The following is a 24330-nucleotide window of genomic DNA, read 5'->3' on the forward strand; positions in this document are numbered from 1 at the left end:
GGCTGCAGAAAGTTTCTGAAAAAACAAAGTGCTGGCAACAGCCACACATCCTTACCCAGCCTGCGACCAAAGAAATTCAGAAAGCTGCAGATGCAGCCTTCAGACATTTTACTGCCTCAGCACCCTGGTACACCGCTACAGGGAGGCTGTTTTATGAAGTTGAAGCGTCCGTGTGATCAGAAAGCCATCACGTTTTGCTGATGTTAGTCCCTGACAGATTTCCAATACCCTGACCTCCGCTCTAGACATCTCTTTTGCCATGCTACAAATCAGCCAGATCAGTGCCCAGTGATAGGAGATTTTAACTGGATGTCCCTTCAACACGGGGTCTGGGGAGGCACCTCAGCTACAGATCCTCGGACTCCAGCCTCCACCTGTAATGTGGAACTGCAGCAGCAAAGGAAAAATCAGTCTCCTGCTAGAGCCACAACCTTAAAGTAATTACCGTAAGTATACTTCAATTACAAATATCTCTCAGCAGACTCTCAGAGGAGATAAAACATGGGAAAACTCCACACTCAAATTTTCTAGGCATCTGCCAGAAGAAAAGACGTTGGTTGCTTTCAGAAGTCCAAGCACTTCGACTGCTCTTCCCATCTCTGAAGTCATGGGCATCGTTACATGGATGGTCACTGCCCCAGAAGGGAGAACACACGAAAATGAGGAAGCAGCTGTGCAGGCACCTCCATGTACACGCCAGTCTCCACAGCTGAGGTTCATGAAAAGAAGAGAGAAAGCAAGGCTCTGAAACTGACTCCAAGGAAAAGCTTTTGCAAGTTGCTCCGGAGTTATTGGTGGGGTGCGTCAGCACGAGGGCTGTGCTCACCCCTGTCACAACAGGAGAGCTGGAGAGCAGGGAAACAAACCTCAGACCACCTGGGACAACTGTCCAGAGGTACAGACAGAAAAAAGAAGCCTCACTGAATATGAAATGGGGAAACAAGTTGAAATTCATCTTCTTGTGGAAGTTCAGCAAAACATCAGTGGAATACTTCATCTATCAGACACATATACATGTTATTGGGGCAGGTAGGGACACGGTCTCTCTGGATTTTCCCAACTAGGTCTTCTTTTTCCATCTGCAAAGTCTGCTCAAGCAAAAAAAGAACAAGAAGAGGGATTTTGCTATCAGTGCAGCACATCTGGATGTCCTACCGTCGGCTCAAAGCTCCTGCCGATTGCTGATGATGGTTGCTGCTGCTCTGCCTGGGCTGCTGGACGTCTGGGACACCAGACAGCTGCTGGGCATTCACAGGCTGCCCATGCCTCGGCAGGCACAGGGCACGCACAAAGCCTGAGCACCGGAGGCGAACGGCACATGCACGTGCCCTGTGTAGGGGCCAACAACCGCTGACCCACTCCCCCTTTCCTCTTTTCGCAGAAAGATGCACACATTGCTGATACAAACCACCACGACCCATAAGTACCCACTGCAGAAGAAGGCGCCCCATCGGAAGAAGCACCCTTTAGTGAATTTTGACAAAAGGTGCCCGACTGTGAAAAGCACCTGTAGTGCATTTCGCAAAAAAGCAGCCGGTCTGTGGTTTGTGGTTTGATTTCGGATCATAGCTGCGAGTAATTGCGCGTAGGTAAAGCAACCTCTCTTACAAAGCTGAGCTTAGGAGAGAACTAGCCGAGGATCTCCCTAGCGCGGTGGGATCCTCCCGGCCAGGGACGCTTGACCATATGACACTGCCAGTCGCCGTAATTGCAATTGCAAGTTTGATTTGTATTGCTATCATTTTAATTTCAATAAGGTATTTGTGTATCTTTATCAAAGAGTATCTGAATAGAGTTACCTCTCACATAGTTTCTATTCGTGAATATATAGATGCTGATCGCATATAAGTTGGCAATCCCGATGTTTGGTTGGTTTACCTCTCTTTCTCTGGGGGGCCCAGAGGACACTTTCTTTTTATCTCTTGTTCTCAAACATCGTTTCGTGGGCGCTGGTTTGGTATTGTGTATACACCCATTTTAGAGGGTTGGGCGGAAGTCAGGCAGCCGAGGAGGAGTCCGGGTATGGGGCCCAATACCCGAATCTATCTTCGCAGCAGCTTGAACATTAACCAACGCATAACCCCTCAGAATAGTCGGGTTATGACAAATTGGCGTAGTCACAGGACACCTAATTGCTGCTAAAACTTTACTGAATGCTGCTAAATCCTACTGATTGCTGCCGGAACTTACTGATTGCAATTATAGCAACCATTAGCTTAGCGTTTTTACTTTTGCTTTGTTTCTTAGCTTGTACTGTGTTTATTGTGTCTATTATCGTGTCTATTCTGTGGACGACCACAAGTCCTCCAGCCTTAAGAAATTATCATCGTCGCAGGTGAAGGTGGGTGGTGAGTGATTTTATTGTACTCACGGGGCGGTCAGGAGGTGCCTAGATAAAACTGAGCTGTCAGCGGGAAATGGAAATCCCGGGACCTCCATTTCGAGTGAGGATGGGCCTTTTGTTGAGATGCTTAAACAAGAATGTGGAGGCTTCTACTGTACCCCTTTGTTGCAGATACAGGCAGCCCAATATGTAATTGAAGGGTGGAGTAAAAAAATAATTGTAGACTTTGTTTTGAAGCAGAAACCAGACAGTTCGAAGCCCGGAAAGGAAAAAGGTTATATTGCAGCTGCTTTGGCTGCTTTGCATAATACCGCTGTTAAGCAAATAGGCATGCAGTTGAAATCAGTACAAGCTTCTCAGGAGGCTGAGCTGAAACAGCACAAATTGAAAGAAAGAGCAGAAATAGAGAGAAGGCAGTGGCAAGATCGATATTACCAATGCCAAAGACAATTGCGTGCCATTTTAAATCAGGGACCAGATATTAAAAAAGCAAAGTTCCAGCAATTGTTGGTAGATCCTGATGCTTGGGATGGGGACATTTGGAATGATCCAGATGACAATGCCAATGCAGGGTGGGAGGACTCGGAGACAAGTGGGGGAGAATCGCCCCTTCCTCTGACCGCTCCCCCACCAGAAGAACCCGTAAATGTGGTCCATAGTAGACCTGCGATTGTTACTAAAATTACTCATGATACTGCCAGTCAACAACAGGTTATTCAAAAGGAAAAAAGCTTAACTACCCTTGAACTCACAACAATTAACCAGAAATTCAGGAAGGAACCGATAGAAGATCTAGATTGGTTATATAGAGTGCGGATCATGACTGGAGCGGTGATTTTACTGTCTGATGCTGAAGCACTTTGTCTCCAATTGGGGCCAGGAGTATTCTTGACCCCAGCTGGAGACAATCATAACTTAGTGCTGCGAATATCAAATTGCATCAGGGAGGACCTGTTAGATTTTGAGGCTTAGATTAAACCGTTTCAGAACCTGAATGGGCTGCAAGAATACATTCAAAAAATAGCCTTGGAATATGGCTGTTGCATGCTTCCGATGGGACACGTCCAATACTGTAAGGAAAGATCAAGGAAACTGGGTATCAGATTCGGCAGGTAGGAATGAAGAATTGCGGCACCTTGACCTGGGCCTTGATTTCTTCGACTGTGATGACTGGAAGCTTGATACTTGTGATACAGACATGTTATCTGAACCTCCAATGTCAACCTTGAATTCCACAGTCCCAAAACTTGCTGGACAATGTAGTGCTACAGATGATGTATCACTCTCACCGGCTCTCAACGTGACCATGCCAGGTATGTGGCAAATGTGCCTCCCCACACTAATAGCAGCATCACAATGAATGCTGATGGCAATAGTGATACCAGCTATTCCCCAGACGGAACTTCTGATTCAAAGCGTAGACATACCAGATCCAAATGGAGACTGGAAGATGGATCAGATGACAAATCTAGCTTCATCATACTCTGAAATTAATGGGACTGGTACACGTTGGTGGTGGATACCTAACATCCCTATGGAAGACGGGTGTTACAATCAACATTGGTGGGGCGAGTCTGTACATACCAAGTGGGTAAATTCTTGCCTTGTCTGTGATTATTATGGCCAAGTTGCATTATATAATAATTCAGGTTGGGCTGTCGATTATATTAATGTAACATTGCTTAATAATTCTTATGATCTATATGGCTGCTGACAATCACCAGAAATTCAGCATCTAGGTGAAAGTTGGATCATTAATATCACTGCTGTGTATCCTGATATATCCATTTGTCCTCATAGTCCAGTATTATGGCCTATGTTTCCTTACCTTACCAACAAACTAACTAGTCAAAATCGGACAGACATTCAGAAGCCTTACGGGGTTTCTCAAAAATCTCCAGGGGGAAAATATTATATTTCTAATGAAAGTTGGATACCACGCAATCAAAGCTCAGGACCCGAATTTTTGAGTTCAACTCATGAAACAGATAAACTGTTATGGTTTTGGGGTCCCAGACCATGGCAAATTTGATCATTGGATAGCGAATACAATTGGTCCATACCAATTTTTAACTGGACTAACCATGAATTGGTTAATGTCCCCCTCATTGGAGAGAATGGAAATACCCCTAAGTGTTTGAAGCATTTCCCCTGGAATAGATTTGTTGAGTTTGCAATTTGAATTGTTGATACATATAATAATCGTCCTCATTTGGTACCTCCTAATTTTGAACAATATTTTTATTATCAATCCTTTGATTGTAATTTGCATACAATAAAAGCCCCAAAGGGTACTGTGTAGGCCTGTAATGATGGGAATGCCTAGCCAGGGCTTCCTATTAACGTTAAGGAAAAAATTGCACATCAGGAATCCCACGGATATGCCCTACCTCAGTAAAATATGCTAGTATGTCTGAAGAACATGTTAGACAACAGAGAGATACCCAGCCAAACCCTTTGTGGAAATCTGTAACATTTCTCCAAGTTTTTGAATATGTACTTCTCCCCCATTTTATTTCTGTTAAACAACAGATCACACTGACAAATTTATATATAGGTGTTCAACACCTTGGTAATTTAACTTGGGATGTCATAAACATCCTCGGAGGTCAAATGAAAGTCACACAACAGTTGCTGTCAGAGAATAGATTTGCTATAGATTACTTATTGGTAAAAGAAGGAGGTTTATGTGTTGTTCTAAATGAAACTGCAGATTAACGCTGTCTAGTCTTTGATGGATACACCACACACAGTGAACTATGGGATATTGTGAAAAGAATGTCTAACCTTCATTCTCAATTACGTGAACGGCAGGAGTTTTTAGATAAAACTTTTTTTGCGTCAATCTTTAACGCATTAGGTATTAAGTGGAAAAATATATTTTCATGGTTATTAACTGGCTTGAAATGGCAGCTCATCATAATAATCACTATTAGTTTATGCATTTGTATTCTTAAAGCTTGCTTTAATCATGTAATCAATATGCGACATCTTGTAACCCATAAGGTTGTGATCCTACAGAGAGGCCTTCAGAAAGATCCTCGAGAGACCATCCAGTTACTAACTGAGTTTATCGATCCGAAATCACAGGGTGGAGTGTAGGGGCCAACAACCGCTGACCCACTCCCCCTTTCCTCTTTTCGCAGAAAGATGCACACATTGCTGATACAAACCACCACGACCCATAAGTACCCACTGCAGAAGAAGGCGCCCCATCGGAAGAAGCACCCTTTAGTGAATTTTGACAAAAGGTGCCCGACTGTGAAAAGCACCTGTAGTGCATTTCGCAAAAAAGCAGCCGGTCTGTGGTTTGTGGTTTGATTTCGGATCATAGCTGCGAGTAATTGCGCGTAGGTAAAGCAACCTCTCTTACAAAGCTGAGCTTAGGAGAGAACTAGCCGAGGATCTCCCTAGCGCGGTGGGATCCTCCCGGCCAGGGACGCTTGACCATATGACACTGCCAGTCGCCGTAATTGCAATGGCAAGTTTGACTTGTATTGCTATCATTTTAATTTCAATAAGGTATTTGTGTATCTTTATCAAAGAGTATCTGAATAGAGTTACCTCTCACATAGTTTCTATTCGTGAATATATAGATGCTTATCGCATATAAGTTGGCAATCCCGATGTTTGGTCGGTTTACCTCTCTTTCTCTGGGGGCCCAGCGGACACTTTCTTTTCATCTCTTGTTCTCAAACATCGTTTCGTGGGCGCTGGTTTGGTATTGTGCATACACCCATTTTAGAGTGTTGAGCGGAAGTCAGGCAGCCGAGGAGGAGTCCGGGTATGGGGCCCAATACCTGAATCTATCTTCGCAGCAGCTTGAACATTAACCAACGCATAACCCCTCAGAATAGGGTTATGACACCCTGCGCAGGCCAGCTGCACAGGAGCCACTGCACGCGCGCTGCAAAACGCATCTTCCCCTATTTCCATCTGCAGTGCCACAGCAGAACAAGCCCTGCCCCAGGGTTTTGTGCTCCAGCATAGCGCACAGTGAGTAAACTGCTGTGCTTCATAAGCACTACAGCTCTCTCCAGGCTTTGCCGTACCCTGTTCACTACACCGTGACAAATTTGTAAAGGTGGTCTTCTTGACTTAGGCACATTCAGACAATATAGACATCCCGTGACTATGAGCCCAATACTTCTGCAAACTCAGTATGACCAGCCATTCACGCAATTATTTAAAAAACACACAAAGTGCAAAATGCACTCACCAAGTCTGGTGCAAATAATCCCACAGCCTGTGTTGCATTTCCTTCCAATGTTTGTTGAATAACGGGATAGATTTGTAAATAATGGGACTATTCCGCAAATGCCAGGAGAGGCCAAAATTGGCAGGATTTAGTCAATACTGTGCAACTACCTCTAGTCATAAATAACCCTGGGTGCAAAGAGTACACATGAAGACCATGACAGACAAAAACTAAACTGGAGAAAACTTCCAGTCTCAGGATCTCCCAATTTTCTGCACCTCACTGATTTTGCGCTGTCTGCTTAGCAGGAGCTTCCCGATGGGCAACAACAGCAATTACAGCTTAAAATATCAACTCTGGCTCTTCGCAAAGCACCAACAGAAAAAGTGGATTTCCACTATGATTCAGGATTTCAGGAGTTTGTAATTTCAGCCAAGAAAATAATTCTGACTTTAAAATCCCAGTAAGCTTGAATCAAATCTTGCACCAGCTGCCACAGAAGCAGATTTCAGTCCTACATGATAATCCTGGTACTAGCGCTGCGTTTTGTGCAACCATGGAGAAGGCAGCTAGCCCGCCGTTACCTGCAGGAGAATCTGGTTTACAGTTCCCCCAGGAAGAAGACCAGACTCCGAAGGTAGGATGGAGACCCTGGCTGACCCCGGCGTGCAGGGTGAACACGGGACGAGGAGAAGGGAAAGCCATTACTGTTTCCAGGGGGCACAGAGGAAGCCTGACACAGAAATACGTGATACTCGGGGAGTTCCTGCTACACACAGGGAAAAAAGGGGAGAATCCAGTGTCGCACATCGCTACATGAAGCGGGCGACCCTTGTCTCACAGAAACACCTCACTCAAGCATGTAATTTGAAAGGAAAGTCACAAAAATAACTGGTACACTGACAAAATCCCAAACGACAACATCTCAATTTTGTTCGTCAGTCCTCTCAAAGATCACTATCATCATTTACAACATGGAAAGCTAATTGTGAAAGTCTGTGACTAATGCCATATATGCATCCTAAGGCAAAACTTTCACCGCCTCTCTCTGTATATATATGTAGGTGATAGAGACCTTAGAGGTACGTATGTACATGCTCTGTATAGATACATATGTACATACATGCACTGTAACTGCAGCTCAGTATTTCCTCCTCTCTGGATGCCACCAATTTCTCGAAAAAACCAGAATGATTCATCTTGCTCATGACCTTTCTATTTTATTTTATATTAGCATTTATAACAAACATCCAGCAACATTGACAAGTCCTGCTTTTCCACAAAACTGCTTTTTCTTTGGAAAACGCGTTCCCAGAAAAGAATCCTGGCCAGCCCCAGTACTGGCACCGTCAGGACAATCTGACAAGACATCTATCCCTAAACTGGATTTTAGCTAAACCTATATGAAGAGGTTATTCCTTGAAAAGCATCTAGCACTCGACAGCTCCTGATGAGAACAGCTGGAGCTACAGCAGGGCTGTAAGGAGTGGTGGAAGTCTGGGATTTTCATTAACATAGCTCCGGGAAAATCCCCACTCCGCCGAAGCCAGTGGCAAAGTGGCAGGGCTTCACCCCGGAGCTGGAGGAGAGCTCTCTCGAAAATAGGGGCCCTGGGGACTGCATTAGGAGAAAAGTGACAAAGACGCTTGACGTGCGCACAAGACAGCCAGTAACCCGCTCACTCGGAAAGGGCAGCTGCGCTGGCGGGGAGTGTTCCCGCACTGAGCTGTGAACACGTAAAACCACCCACGGGCGAGCATCACCAACGGCGGGGCGGAACCAGCCCGTCCCTCCAAACCCCACAGGCACGAGGACACAGGGATGTCCGCGCCCAGGGACGGCTGTCCGCCAGCCACTGCCGTCCCCCCGGCCGTGCCCCCCATCCACAGGGACCCCGAAGAGGTCGCCCACTGGCACCGGTACCCCGGAGCACAGGGATGCAGGCAGCCCCAGGCGTCCAGCACACTCACAGCTGAGGGTGTCACAGGGAAGCTGGGAAGTGCGCAGAGGGCTGTAAGAGCGTGGGATGCTCCTACTGTCCTACAGAGCTGAAGGGATTTGTCCCAGTGATGGAGGACCTCAGCCCACAGGCTCCATCACCCGGCTGGGCAGAGGTTGGTCCTTCCCTCCCCAGAAACACCGTCCTGTCTCAGCAGCGCTTGTCGGAATGCACTGCCCTCAAATGTCAGAACAGCACAGTTTGGGGAGGTGAAATGGCTTTTTGTTTCATTTTCATGCATTTAGATGTGCAGAACTTTCTCAGAAGCCCAGAGCAAACCTACACCATTTTAATGCTGCCGTAGCCGGGAGCTGAACTGACCCACATTTATTCTTTTTTCCCTAGAATCTCGTGAGGAATGGAAAAATATTCTCTTTTTCTCTCAAAGAGAAATCCTGTGCCAGCTGAGCTCCTCTTGTTCATGTCCAGGATGACCAGCTCAGCACTAATAACCCCACAGATGGAGGGTGGCTCTTGGGAACACCCAAGGGATTTAGTCTCACGCCACTGGGGAGTCAAACTCCTCCTCCAGACACCCACCACCACCCACAGGTGACACCGTCACTACTCGTGTCAAACCACCACCATCCACGGGTGACACCGTCACTACTCGTGTCAAACCACCACCATCCACGGGTGACACTGTCACTGGTGGTGTCAAACCACCACCATCCACGGGTGACACTGTCACTGGTGGTGTCAAACCACCACCATCCACGGGTGACACTGTCACTGGTGGTGTCAAACTGCCAGCGTGGCCGGAGGCTGCTGCCATGTCAGCACATTCAGAATGCCCTGTGTAAGGTGCACAAAAGGTAAGTGCAAAGACTCAAACAAAACAAAAGCCCCAGTGTTGTGGGAAATTATACCCAAGGACTCAGGAAAAAAGCTTTCAGTGAAATTAAAAAAAATAAAAACCTCCACCAAGCCATAGATTGCATTGGGTACAGCACAGGCGAAGCCATCACTGCAATGCAACTAGCAAAGTCCAGATCAAACTCTATTTAAAAGGATGATTTTGGTGGCTGTGTGGGCAGGGGAAAACCATCTCTTTCAAGCAGCTAACGAACCGATGGGAGAAACAGCTCACCCCACTCCGCAACACCGGGAAAGGATCTCTGAACGCAGAGGACGATGTGCATCAGCAGAAGAAATTCAAATCAGTACTTGCTGACCCTGCGAAACCTCATTCCCTCAAAGGCTTCATCTCATTATAGTCACTGGAGTTATCCCCAGGAGTAAAGACAACTCCAGTGAGTAAGCACTGCTGAAGCGGGCCTAGAAATTACTAAACTCCAGCACTTCCCTGAGAATCTGGAGGGTGCTTCTTTTTTTTTAACCTTTGTATGGATTTGGGTGACTCCGCCTGTACCACCTGACCACCTGCCCTACAGAGAGTTTGGTTTCTGACTTTTTATGCACTTTTCCACTGCCTCTTTCCGGCCGTTGCTGACTCTGCAGCGGGGTCTGCGCCCGCATCCCCCCGTGCTCCAGGCAGGCATCGCCCCTGCAGCGCGGTACAGCGTGGAGGTACAGCCAGCCCCCCTCTCCTCTCGCTTGGTGGTCCCTCCAGGTACCCCTTCCCCACTCAGCACTGCCTGGACTTACAGTCTGGCACTTTGGCATCACAAAGGTCAAGTTTCTATCGGCAGGTGATTTTTTTCTCTCTCCAGAACCTCCTGCTTTTTTCCCCTCAGTGTCTCTGGTTTTGACTGTTTCCCTTGCAGTTCAGACCCCCAAAGCTTCAGTCCTTTGCACATCGCTTGGATGGTGCAGAAGACCCCAAGGAAGAGCTGGAGAGGACAATATAGATCCCCACCACGTACTGTCAGGCTCAGGTCCTTATCTGAGGCAAGAGGAGTTACAGGGACTTCTGTCAACATGGGACCTTGACGGTGGTTAATTTCTGCACTGAACTCCATCAGCTGCTGGCTGCAATGCGTATTTTACTCCTGCTGATGCCCTGGAGCATGGATGGACAATACAAACACCTCTGCGGGTTCCTTCACCTCTCGCACTCCCATGTCAGCAATTGTCCAATGCTCTGCAGTCCCTGTCAGCACCATGACCCCTCGTTCAGCAGGTCCTCCCTGACAGGGATGCTCAAAGCCCCCAGGCCAAAAGTGCTGAAAACTGTTCGGGAAACTCCAAGGAGTTAAGTCTGGAGTGGGAGGAGACCCCAACGCCAAGAGAGGAAAGGGCTTTTACACCAGAGCAGTATCTCACTGGAGGTGTCCCGGGATGAGCGGTACTCAGAGAGCACCCGCAAAGCCAGGACCCAGGCCCCCTGCCATCACTGGATGCCAGGAAGAGGGGCCCATGGGTGACCAGAGGAGTCCCACATTCCAGCCCTCAAAGGCAGAAGAATAAAGATCCTCCATTGCCAGGGAAGCCACAATGAGATCTACTTTGCATTTATGAAGACTTGGAATGCCATGGCCGGAAAGGGGGCTTTATACGCTCACAACTAACCCTGTTGCTGGCAGGGCTCTCCTTACAACCTCTCCAGGTAAGCTGCAGGCTGATGCAGCAGCTCTTACCACCCAGGGCTTCAGCCCAGACAGGACATCGCCGTGGGGCGGTGCTCAGCGACGAGGCGGGAGGTCCCTGCTGGCAGGACGGATGGAGGGCATGGGCAGGACAGTGGGGCTAAGAGGGCAAAACGGGCAGATGTTGTCTCCACCGCAAGACCACAGAGCAGGAGGATGCCCCTGGACACGATTTGTACACTGCATGAATACACTGCAGGTGACGGGGCAGAGCTCAGATGGGGACGGAGCTGTGGACATCGCACCTGACCACACTCAGCGGAGCTGGGTACCACCTGTGTTTCTGGTGTTCAATGTTTAAAGAAATGGAGCTAAACCGAAGGGAAGAAATACTTCACAAGACTTCCCAGCAATCTCCTACAGCAGATGCCCTGGAAGCCGCACTGTCCCTCAGCCACAGGAGGAGATGACAGAAGACCCTGGCAGCACCTCCTCAGCCTTGTGCCCCCTTTCGAGGCTACTGACCGTCTGCCGTGCAGCCTACGAGGCATTTACGCCCACAGCCTTGCAAGTCTCTGCCTAGCTGTGAGTGTAGCTTCTTGTTTCTGTCCCTCTGGGAAAACAGTTCGCGGGCCTGGTACAGAGGAAAGACACAAAATGCAGAAACCCTGTCTGTATTATTAGTCCTCACTCACGTTTAGTCATGCTTGCTTTGCTTTTCCCGGTCTCTCTCCCCCAAGACGTGTCACTGACTCAGTGAGCTCGTGTCCACATTTGTCAGTGCAAAGCACTTGGTTGGCCGTTCTCAAAAGCTGGTGTCTCCCGCAGCTGCTGCAGCGCTGGCACCATTGCAAATGTGCTTGGCAGCTTCAGCCGGCTGCGCAGGTCGGTGCTGCTTGGATGCCCAGACGTGCCTAACCTGGGTCATCCCTGCCCGAAAACGTGGTGACCGCAACATTGGTTGGTTTTGTAAGGAGCTGGATTGCACCCACCCCCAGTTTCTTCTCATTCCCATTAGCATCTCTGCCCCTCTCGGAGGCTTATCCTCCCAGACAGAAGGCAGTGACCCAAATGCCTTTAAATATACCGAGTCTATGTTTAAAGGAAAGGCATTTTTCGAAGGGTTCAGTTGAGAAAACAAAGCACAAGCACCTACATCATCACACCAGATGCTGACAGCAACACAGGGTTATGGTTGGTGAGAATAGAAACAAAACAACTTGTATGAGTGAAGCTCTCCTGCTATCCTGGTTTCAATTCCCCAAATGCCTCCACCGCTGAGAAGACTCTATACCAGTGAATTTGAAATATGGTCTGTGCAGCTGTTCAGTGCAGGTATTTAAATCTGCCAAACCTCTTCTGCAGCAAGAAGGGGTGGGTGCGTAGCAGAGACTCGCATCCTGCGCGGTGCTTTGTTGAGGGCGTCCTGCTCGATTCCGCCAGCCTCCTTCCAGTGGTGTTTCCTGGCCGGGGCTAGGGCCGGGCCAACAGTTTGCAGTAAGGCGCTCACTGCTGCACGTAGCCTTGTGCTCTAACCAGCTGCATCGACACGAGGAAGGAAAACAGGCCAACTGGTCTAGCACAGCTTGTGTCCCTGCGAGGAAACTCTCTTATCCTCTGTGCCATCACGGCTGCACCTGAGCTGAGCAGCGGAGTGACGCACGCCCTGTGCCAACCCCTGCGTTAGCAGACACTGGCTGGGAAGATGCCAGCCTGCACACACCAAAATCATACCAGGGCAGTACTAACCATAGCAGGATGGGCCAGCCAAAGTTCGTGTCTGTGCTCCAACAGTCTCTAGTTTAGCAGCATAGATACAGCATCAGTGACACAACAGGCGTCCTGGACTTACGGAGCAACTACTGTATGCAAACAGATTTCAGCCTGGCTTGGCTGCTGCTCGTGTTCACAAACTGTCCCTGTTACCCGCCAGTATCAGCGACTTCTGCGTGTTTCAGTGTCAGAAGTGAGGGCACAAGCATATTTCTGCATCAGTCAGGCTGTGGGTCTTGGACTGGGCTAAGCTGGTAAAAGTATGTGAACGTCTAGAGGTGCAGAATCAGGTGGTTCGTAGAAGACTAACGACAAGGCGTGCAGTTCCCCATCAAAATACGCAGTGTTTTCTCCAGAGGTTGTCATTCCCATGTAGCGAAATGGTTTTGCATAAAGCAAGGAAGAGGGGTGAGAATGGAGATTCACAAACTCTTCCAACCTCTGCTCATAAATCCACTGGGAGCAGGACACATCTCTCTGCAAGGGTAGGGGAACGAAGCCCCTTCCCCCGGCCCCCAGGCCAGCCCTGGCAGCGACTGCCCTCTGGAGCAGAGCATGAACAGCAGCTGCCCGTGCCAAAGCCAAAACTCGTGTACAGCCAGGACGTGCCCAGACCAAGCAGCCTGAGCCCTCCTGGACCGGCAAGCAGAGGGCTCTGCACGAGGTGTGATGCTGCTTCTCCATCAAGCTTGTGCCGACGGCAGCCGGCATCACCCCCCACATATGCTCCCCTCGCCCCACGGAGATGAACACGGTTATATGGCAGCAGCACACAGCCTGCCTCTTACAGAGCACACCGGTCTTGTGGAAGCAGGAGTCCTGGGCTTTGCCTTGGCTTTGACGGAGAGACACCGCTCCCCTGCACAGACAGCACCAGCTCTCGAGAAGATCCCAGGTGAGAGCCACGTCCCGTGCCTCTGGCACGCGTGCCTGCTTCAGGATCCCTCCCAGCTGCGATGGCACGAGCGTGCCAGGAGTGTCACTCTGTTGGGCTTAAGGCCTTCTTCCAGCTCTCCCATACCTGCAGAGCTCTACAGCATGCAGGATGGAAGCCAGGGCTAGGGGAGAGAGGCGTGAAGGGAGAAGGAGGGGTGGGCTCTGCCTTCCCTGCTGTGGCCCTTCCTCCCCCGTCCTTTCACAGGATCCTCAGATCCTCCTCCAGAGCACTCGCAGCTCAGCAACCTCCCTCATCCCCAAAACGTGCCCTGCACACCATCTCTGTGCCTGCCTGGGGATGCAGCTCCCTTTCGCCCTCCTCTCACAGCTCGCCGAGGGTCATTTAACCCCACTTCAGAAAGCTTTGACTTCCAGACGGGGGGATGCTTAGCACTTCCCAAAAACACACGTCCTGTCAGGTGTCCCATGACAGGACCGCCAGCAGCCACCCGACTAGCTGTAAGCAGTGGAGTGAAACCGGTCCCTGCACTGCCGCCGGCTGTAAGCACTGGAAGGAGCATTCAGCCCGCTCTGACTCGGGGCCTCGCTGACCACCCTTGGCTTCCCTAAAACACACCCTGTTCACTAGAAGGCGGCTCAGCAAGATCGCTCTGCAGGTCCCTGCCACCCACCTCCTCCTCCAGAGCTTTTTCCCGAGCTGCGGGGCCAGGTGAATGTGCAGCCACAGAACTGGAGGGAGGCAATCTGCACGCAAAGCAGCGAGATTGCTGCCCAGCCGCCTCCGCTGCTTGAGGCTGCGGCGGCTGACTCTATCTCTCTGCCTCGTTACAGAACAGCCTGCTTCTTGTGTCAGTCTCCAGTAGCATGTCCTTTAGCCACAAGTGAAAGCAACCGATCCCCCACGAAGGCACATCTGCTCCAAGTCCATATTACAATGGGGAAAAAAATGACACCTTCAGCTATATAAACCAATAAAGACTGTCTGATTTGGTTTGCCCCTGTTGCTACCCAGCAAGCTCCCCACTGGGTTAAAGACTGGTGACATCTGCTAAAAAAATGTCAAGAGTGAGGAGAACAAAACCGGGTAATGAATCACACTGAGCGCTCAATGCAGCTGGAAGCCAGAGGGGTGAGTCCCCCCCCCTTTGCTCCCCAGCCTAGGGGAGCCGGGACCACCGGACGAGCGCTGCACACCCTGTGGCTCCAGGAGATGTGCGCAGGGAGGTGCAGCAGCAGGCACACACCTTGCAGTAGCTACCAAGAAATAATGCGACATAGCAAAAGACATGATGTGGGGGGCTCAATACGGCGGTAGTCTCTCTCCGGCTCTCCAAAGTCGGGAAATGGTAAAGTTAACTCTGCCCCCTTGTGCATCTGCATCATGATACAGGCCATAATTATATGACATGTTTCTCTTCTTCACATCAGTGGCTGTAATACATGATCCACCTCCTCGTCACCTGCAGCGTGGAGCCTTGGGACACCTCCGCAGGCACCCTGCGCCCACCCGTGCAGAGGGACCTTGTGCTGAGCAGGATGGGGAGGGGTTACGGACGCTCCTGGGGATCCCCTCAAACACACAAAGACATTGAAGCATCTGTTCATGCCTCTCCAAATCTGCAGCCCTGAGACTATTACAAAAGCACTTTAAATGGTCTGCTAAGGACAGCATTACTGTCCAGCTTATGAGCTCGAAAATCATGACTCATCCTGCCAAAACGATGAGGGCTGTTTTAGAAACCACGTGCTCTCTTCTAAATGTGAACTGGCAAAAGCTGGGGAATTTCTCAGCTCTGCTTCTGATCTTTCCAAGGAAACAATTAGTTCTTTTCTCTATAATTTCGGGAGCTTCTTGTTTCTTAGCCAGAGAGTCTTCTCCGGTTTAAACCACAGATTCTTCTTAATCACAGGCACCGAAGAGCTGGTGCTTCGGGACAGGGCTGTGACAGAGCCGTGTGGTTTCAACACAGACAGCCTCTCTCCTGACATGGCTGATAAAATACAAAATTTCTACCCTACGTGGTTTAATGCATATATTTATCTATGCACTTGTGGCCTTGATTTGGAAAAAAAAGTCAGATGTATGATCTCAGAATAAACTGTTCAGCAAGTACCTGAACACAGGGTGTTTTATACTCCCACCATCAGACCAGTCCCCATGTGGCTGAAATTGGGCCCACAAACCTCTTGCAGTTTTTCCCCCCGTTTCAGTAAGCCAAGCACTACTCTGCGACCTGACCGGGCTGTTCCACCAGAGCATCCGCAGACACCCGACCCTGTTTGCGCAGCTCGGGCACCAGGCTCCACGCCCGATTTTAGCTGGGTTTCCCCAGGGATTCAGTTAATGCCGCTACAGCTTCTGCACACCCTCCACCCCTGTGGGCCTGGGCAGCGGGGGGCACAGGGATGCGGAACCACGCTGGCTGCCAGGCAGCGCTGGACCCACACTGGCACCACAGGAGCCGGAGACCACAGGCGCCCCACAGCAAGGGGCAGGAGCCTGACCTGGCAGGCAGCACAGCAGCACCCCCGCCAAGAGCGAACAGGGACCCCCAGCACCCGATGCTGCGCGGGGCAGGCAGCCACCCCTCCTCCAGGTGCCCTCCGCCGCCACAACCACAGCATCACTGCTAAGGCTCTGGTGTCCCCTCCACTACCACACACACGTCCGCAGTCTTGGCGTCAACTCCTCTCTGTAAGCTCTTGCTAAACAAAAGGGATGCTCTAGGTTAAAGGCACTTTTGTAAGGCACCAATGCAGAATTTCTCCTTTTCCCTTCCGCTCTATCCCTGACATCCTTCTCTCCAAAGCAGCGTTTTCACTAGGGAAGTGCCCAGGACAGAGAATGAAACAGGACCATAAACCCTGCAGCAGATCTGAGGAGCACCGGCAATGTCCAACCCCAACCAGACCATGCTCGTTTCCATGCCCTGGGCCAACAAAAGCCCCCAGTGCTGGGGGGACCTGCAGAATCACAGACAGCTCTGCCGTTAATTTTCTGTCTCTTTGTGGGTGGGGATGCATCTCCGGCATTTTATATTTCAGGTGGCCACAGAGCCAATGTAATGGTGACTCTTCCCCTTTTCACTGGCGGGAGGGAAGTGTTCCCCAGTCGGGAGGAGAGTCTGGTTAAAAACTGTGACACAGCCCCAGTGCTTTCTGAAACACCCAGGCAAGCCCCTGCTCCTCAAAAAGGTCCTGCCTCCGGCCACCGGCTCATGCCGAAGGTCCCTGGCTGGGCTGTGACCTTGGCAAAGGCCACCGAGATGGGACCAAACCCCACCGCAGCTGACAGCAATGGGGGGCATCCGCAGCTCCATCACATCACATCGCACGCAGCATCCGCCCTGACCCGTCCCTCCCCTCCCGGCCGTGCATCAGCACGTGCCCCCCCGCCAGGAAACAGCTCCCACTACCTTCGTCCCGCTTGCGCTTGTTGCTCTCAGTGCCAGGGGAGGCGATTCCCAGGATGCCACTGATGGAGTAGGACGAGCCGGCCGAGTCGGTGCTGACGGAGGACACCTGGGTCACAGACCCCGTGGAGGCTGCAAGGCAAGGCCAGGCGGTCAGCGGGCAGGACAACACGAGTGCCAGCCTACCCAAAACTCACCGGCCCCCACAGCGTGACCGAGGTGGGCTGGGGCTCTGCAGCCACGGCAGCCCCTCCAGCCGGGGAAGGACCCCACGCAGCCCAGCCCAGTGGCACGCCGCAGCAGCCCTGGGCAGGAGCGGGAGCGGAGGCATGGTCACCCCTCCCCTGCGTCACAAGGGGCTGGGGCCGTGTGCTGTGGGATGGGGGATGCTCTTCCTCTGGCGGTCGGCCACCCCGTCCCGAGCAAGGCATGGCGGTAAGGCGCATTGCCCGGGCCAGCGGAGTCCGTCAGGCAACACACCAGCCCATGTCATCAGCAAGGTGGACAGAGCTGGCTAGGAGCGCAGCCATGCAGAGAGAGGGGCCTCCACAAACGGGCTCCCCAGCGAGGCCCTGGGGCAGGCTGCCAGCCTCCGGACGCAGGAACCTCGTGGCAGCGGAGCAGCGTGCACTCGCTGCGCTTGGTTTGCTGCCTGCATCCTCCTGGCCCCAGCCACCAGCCTCCAGCCAGTGAAGACCCCTGGGCAGCTGGGGTTACCCGGGGACCCAGGGATGGCCAGCTGTGGGCCTGAAAGGCTCCCCAAAATCTGAATTAAATCCACTGTGCTTTGGCAGAGCCCCCAGGAAAGGGTGCCGGCTGTGTGCGGCCATTCATCGGAGCCCACACAAGCCTGGAGATGCCAGCCAGGGCTGCAGACACTGTGGGAGTCCGAGGCTGTACGGAAGCAGGCAGAGGAGGGAGCACCACCATCACCTCCATCAGCTCACAGGCTGAGCCTGCACCGGCACGTCCCCGTGTCGCGGAAAGCACCGTGCAGCCCCCAAGCACGGGGCGGTCCTCTGCAGGACCACACCGAAGACCCCCAGCCACAGCCCACATCGATCAAACGGGCGCTGGGAATCCCTCCTGCCTCTATCAACCCCAAGCCCTGAGAATCAAGATTTCTCTCCTCTGCTCTTGTTTTCCCGAAGGAGAGGCACCCCTTAAGCCACTGCAGCAAACTGAGGGATGCTTTTCCTCCTCTCACACTGTTTTGGCACCTCCCAGAGAGAAAGGCTGGGGACACGGGGCTGTGGCATGATTTCTTTGTCAAGCCCACAGAGTTCACGCAGCTCTGCACCGACGCTCTGTGTCTCGTGGTGCCAGCCCACCCTTGCCAAGGCAGGGTCAGCAAGCATTTCCTCATTTCACAGGGAGAGCGTGAAGGCAGAGAGGAACCAGGGTCCCCACCCCGCCTGCCTTCTGCCTACGGAGCAAGGGTTTACCCGTGCTCGGGTGGCTTTCAAGGAACAAGGACAAAAAGAGAGCAGCCCTGAGCCCTGACCAAGCCCCTCCATCCCTGCTGCAGCACGGCAGAGTGGCCCCCCCAGAGAGATACTGTCAGCCTCGTGAAGGGCTGAGGATGCCTCACCAGCCGGGACGCCCCTCCCAGGGCCCTCCTCCGCTAGCATCGCCCGCCTCGGGGCGCAGCACCGCTGGTCTGCGGCTGGATTGAAGTTTTGGAAAGTTTTGCTACCTCTTCACTCAAGACTGCAAGTGCATAAAGAATTATGGAAGGGATGGTTGATAGATGAAAAAAACACATTCAAAACTACTTACTGACTAATGATGCAGAAAATGTTATGAATAAGTATCCCTTTCTTGATTTATTACTTTAATTATCTGACATTCTATAGACCCCCATTAGTGGGGGTTTTTTGGTTTAGATTTCAATTTTCTGTCTCATGGTGAAAGCTATTTATCATAATAATCAGTAAAATTCAAAACCTTTTAGCAGTATTTATAAAATTCATTTACTATGTTCAGCCCTTGGAGAATGACAAAGAAGGCGCATTAGCACGTGTGCTGAAGTGTTTTATGCAGAATTATCTGTCCATAAGAATGATTAAAAGTTCTTTAGAATATTTGTAATCCATTATGCTATTTTTTTTATATTAAAAAAAAAGTTTTCCTTACCTATGCTGTGACTGGAGGCTGGGACCTGCTGATTGGGCGGCTGCTGCACCTTCGTCCGTATGATCCTGTATGTAGTTGAGAAGAAATGACTACTTAGCATTAAGCACGCAATTGGAGGGGGCATCAGACACTATTTTTTCAGTTCAGGACACCTACATCAATACAAAAATGCTTTTCTGCATATTATCCCCTCATCCTACACTGAAAGACCAAAGTTTGGCGGGTGGACCCAGGACCATGTTTTTGCCTTCAGCCTCTGCCATTAGGGACACGTGGGTGACTGTCTTCGACACGGTCCTTGGGATGCTGCAGAGATTGGTGCTTCGGTCCCTTTGAGGACCTAGTCCTCACTGCCCAGGAAAGACATATCCATTGCTATTTGGGCACCCGTTGGGCCCAGCACCCCCTCCTCAGGGACCTGGGCACTTCTGGGTCCAGACGTCCCAGCGGGCTGTGATCTGCACCCTTGGGTGCTGGGACCCATCTGCAAGACTGTCCCTAGACCGCCCTGGGTACAGCACTCGCACAGCTAAAGAACTTGGATACCTCGGAGAAGGACCTGCTTAGCCAAATTAATATTAAAACAAAAATGTGTTGAGTTAAATGTTAATCTTAAAAGCTGAGTAACTGCATTGTCATCGCTGGGGACAGCCGCTGCTCTGATTTATAATGATGTCAATCAGGGAAAATTCAGAGATGTAGAAAAACCAGAAGGCATGTGTTGTGCTGCAGGACAGAGGGCAGCTGCTAAGAAGAGCCGGGGAGGTGCTTTACCAAGCGCTCACCTGCCAACGCACTGTGAAAAAAGAAAAGACGGGGTCTGAAACACAGTCCTGCCACCGACTGCAGAGGAATCGGAATGGGCTTGAAGGAGGCACGCTGCTCGCTCACCGCGCATCTCCCTGCCTGATGCACTCTTTACGCAGCAGTAATGCTGCGGTAAGCGCTTCTCCTCTCTTTACCTAACAACTCTTCTCCCACTTCTGCCTGCCCTGAATTTGGAAGAGGGGAGAGGAGGTGAGGCGTGAGACGGAGCTGGTCTGGGGATGCATTCATGGGAACAAACAGCAGTTGCTTGTTTGAAAGTCACCCCGTGCGCGGGTACAGGAACCACCACCGGTGACGCCTGGCCCCATCCCAGAAGAGGGCACGCTGCCGTCCCCTTCCCCTCCCGCCCCTCTGCAGAGTCTGATGGAGGCTGGCAGGGGCTTGGTCTGTTAGTAAGCCAGCTTTCGGCTGCCAGCGCCAGAGCGAAGCTGCTGGTCTTAGACATCTTCTGTGCCTGGGTCCCTCGCAGCACGCTCCCCTGCCAGGGGCCAGAGCAGCCAGCCTGGCGCGGGCGTCAGAGGGAGCTGCGCAGGCAGCTTCAGTGGGGGACTGTGCCGCCGAGGACCTGGGACCCTGCGTGAGCAAGAGCGGAAATGACCCCCTGAACAAGGCCTCCTCGCCGTCGTGGCGAGGGAAGGGTGTCCGGGGCCTTCTGACACATAAACGTCTTCATCTCCGGAGGGATGGAGGACTGGAGCACTTCGAAGCAGCTGGGCAGCTCTCGGCTTATTTGAGCAAAACTAATCGCAATGATTAATTAAGCCTTAATCACACAGACTTGCTCCTGCTGCGGAAGCGTGGCCTATTATTAATATTAATTAATGCTATTAATTAATAATAATAGTTATTATTCACTCATATACAGGGGCAGCAGCTCAAATTCATCTGCTAAAAGGCAGCCTCGGCAGCGGGGATGTGCCAATCGCAGTCCGCCCCAGCAGCTCCGCTGTTCTCCAAGAGCAGCGACAGCCCCCCGAAGGGAACAGCACGTCCCCGGGGGATCCCCTCTCTCCACCGAGGAGGCAGGGACATGGGGAGCAGCACGGCGGCTCCGTCCTCCCCTGTGCAGGAACACCAGCTGCTCAGCTTCACCCTCCCTGCAGCAGGACAGGAACCGGACTGTGCGATTTTGGATGGGTTCAGGTCTGCGGCGACAGGGCAGCACCTGATTTGCACCTCAGTGGTGAATAAGGGCATCGTGAGCAGGGGTCTGCATCCTTGGCGTGTAACATCTCTAGCAGCAAAGCCTTGAAGAATATGCTTAATTTTAAACACGAGGATAAAACCCACAGACTGCAACATGGAACTGGAAGGATTTAGCATTAAAGCCAAGTGTTTTGATGTGAATTCCAGGTTTCTTGTCATGACTGTTTGGTCTGGGTTTTCAGGATGTGCTCCTAGGCTGGCAAAAACAATTCTCCAGGTAAACAGACTGACTCCAAAAGATTGCATGCATTTCTACAAAGGGCTTTCACACCTTTAAGAAAAGGAAAAGATCTTAGTCATTGTCGCAAGCAGACGAGAAAGAATGAGATTTCTGGCCAAAACACTTGGTGGCGGATGACGAAATGGGTTTCCGATGCAATGGCAGTGGGCGTGTGGACATCGTCAGCGTGGAAACAGGCAAGGACACAGCAAGAGGTAGAATATGGGAACCGGCTCAAAACATGACTGGAAGCTACTTAATCTCTCTTTTTCCTAGAGCTATGACTGCCTTTCTGGTAGTTTTCTGGAAGATGCGTGAAGCCCTACCACACAAACACAGGACAGCTCACAGCAACTATGGTTCTCACGTGGCAGGGCTCGAGTTGACTTTTATGGAACCAGAGCTTGCCCTTTGAGGTCAGTCAGAGTGGTATTTTCCTTCAGTTTTCCTGGTGTCTACATTATTTCCCAAATCCTTTTTAAAACTGAAAATGCCATGTCCGTAGGGTTACTGAATGCCGCTCTGGAGCCTCAGCGAGTCAGGAGCTCCCAGGCAGCAGCAAAGGCTGCGCATGAACTGACCCATTTTTGCTCTTAAACACGCAAAAGTATGACTCTATGTTCAGTTCGGCAAGGCAGAGACACCACTCTCTGCTAATGCCGGGGAAGCCACTCCAGCTACTCAAGCGGCAACTCCATGAATGCAAATCAGGTTGGGATAGCCAATAAAAGAATATTGCATCAATTTATTTCACGTCCATGGACACAGATGGGACTTTATAGCTAGCTGCATTCAAAGAATTTGCATGCGATCGCACAAGTGAAAACCATCTCACCAGCGTGGTGAGGTCGAAGCCCGGCACAGAGCATCCTCCTGAGCAAAAATGAAAGACCTCTGCTCGCCAGGGGTGCGGGTGTGCATGAGGCTGCCCAAGCGCTCCGCCTTCCAAGTATTAATCCGTTATTATCGGTCTGGCAGGGCTGGAGACATAGCAGAGTATTTCACTGGATTTTTTCAATACCAGCTTTAGACATCAGAAGGAAGCGGGTGAGTACAGTAGGTGTAACTGAGATGGCAGTAGGTTACTACAGCTCCAGACTGCTCTGCAAACCCAGTCCTGCCCGGCAAGGTTGGGGCAAAACTCCCAAATGCGGGGACTGAGGCTCCAAATGAGATTCTCCTGCATTTTTACAAAAGCAGTTCAAGTCCCCTTAAGTGTGTCCACATAACAAGCAGACACTCGAAAGCTACCAACCGAATTCCCCCGGCGATATTCACGCTGACGGTTAGCAAGCAGCAGCCAGCACGGTTCTGGGCCAACTTCAGCAAGACAGAGCAGGCGTCAGGAGGACAGAAGCGGTACCTTAGACTCGTGCCGTGCGTGCCCTCCCCCAGGCACCCCTTTTCCCAGATGACTGCTGCCCCACTCGACAGCCATCTGAGCTTTCCCCCCAGGGGAAGCAGGTCCCGCTGAACCCCCACCCCGTCGAGCAGAACTGAGGCCTCACTCGCAGCAAACATGCAGGATCGTTACCAGCGAGGACTGCAACTCACAAATTGGGGAAAGGATGGGAAAGAAGCAAAGGCCAGCAGCAGAACCTGCCCACTGCTAGGAAATGCTCATAATCTGTGATGCTTCGGCCGCCGAGGTGAGCCCACAGCTGCTCCCCAGCCCCAAGCACATCATGGAAACACGCGCAAGCTGCATTTCTTGCAAACAGCCCAAAACACCCAGTCCTGCTGACAAATGGGGATTCAGTGACAGCGCTTCCAAGAAGCGTCCCTCCCCAGGACCAGACAGATCTTTACCTGTTAATTGAACTGACGCTGGGCACGGTGTCGTTGTCACACACTCGCTCAGCAAGGAGTCTATCCCTGATCTCCCAGGCAAACATGGTGGGATTTTGGCGTTTGTACTCTGCAATTTTTTCAACGACTTTGGGTGTGGCGACCTTTGGTTTTGATCCTCCAATCACTCCAGGCTTAATACTCCCGGTTTCGTAGTACCTGGGACAACATCCAAAACAAAGCTTTAGTTATCACAAATAGACAGAGAACATGCTTCAAGATTTATAGAGAACATAATTTCAAGGGAACCAAACCCCAGCAAATCCTGAGATACATCTTCACTTTCATATACACATTTTCTGCCTATGTAGTGCTTTATCACCTAATAGATTAACTTATAGTAATTGGAATTGGACCTCGGGATACAACATATATTTTTCTGTAATAGGAAGACAAAAGAAACAATGCAAGATTAAAGGGCATGCTGGGATCCAAAATTAACTGAAAATGTGTGTTATTAATCAGCGGTACTGGCAATAATAGAAACAAATCACACCAAAGACCACTTTTTGCAGTGGACTTTTTAGTAGTAAATTACTGTTTCTACAGAAATTCTCTGTCACTAATAGCTATGGCATGTTATCATTTCACAGTGAAATGAGGGCTAGGTATTGTATTTTATTTGCACCTCCAGAATAAATATGCTGGCATATCTCTTCCCCATTTTACGGTTTTAACATGCATATTATCGTTTTAATAGTATTTTTCAAAATGTATTCTTTTTAACATTATGGTTTTAGCAGTTTCAATCACGGATTTCAAGGAAAAGGGAGCTGCCCGTGCTCTGGACGGCAGCTGATGTGGGGGTTGGTTTCTGTGACCAGTCCTGTGGCCCTTCCTCAGCTACAGCATCTTTACCCGCACCAGCAGCTCTGCTGATGCCACGCTGGGGAAGGTGGAGGACTAGACCCCTAAACCGACAGAGATCTGCCAGATCGCTTCACACGTAAATCACACAAGACCAACTGCTTTTGGTAGC

At 50.8% G+C, this 24330-nt stretch overlaps 1 protein-coding gene across 2 annotated transcripts in view; it reads right to left on the reverse strand.

Annotated features, from left to right (window-relative positions):
* Positions 1 to 23506, reverse strand: part of PAX5 (paired box 5) — a 132298-nt gene extending 108792 nt beyond the window's left edge. For both annotated transcript variants that reach the window (XM_059833828.1, XM_059833827.1), the window contains exons 1-3: positions 23313 to 23506; positions 19250 to 19314; positions 17117 to 17245 (exon numbers count right to left, since the gene is read on the reverse strand). In XM_059833828.1, the coding sequence (XP_059689811.1) occupies positions 17117 to 17245; positions 19250 to 19314; positions 23313 to 23398 (280 nt within the window). In that variant the 5' untranslated portion in view covers positions 23399 to 23506. The remainder of the gene's footprint in view (positions 1 to 17116; positions 17246 to 19249; positions 19315 to 23312) is intronic.
* Positions 23507 to 24330: the final 824 nt, after the last annotated feature.

This window comes from Gavia stellata, chromosome Z (genome assembly GCF_030936135.1).
Source record: "Gavia stellata isolate bGavSte3 chromosome Z, bGavSte3.hap2, whole genome shotgun sequence".
Classification (NCBI taxonomy): domain Eukaryota; kingdom Metazoa; phylum Chordata; class Aves; order Gaviiformes; family Gaviidae; genus Gavia; species Gavia stellata.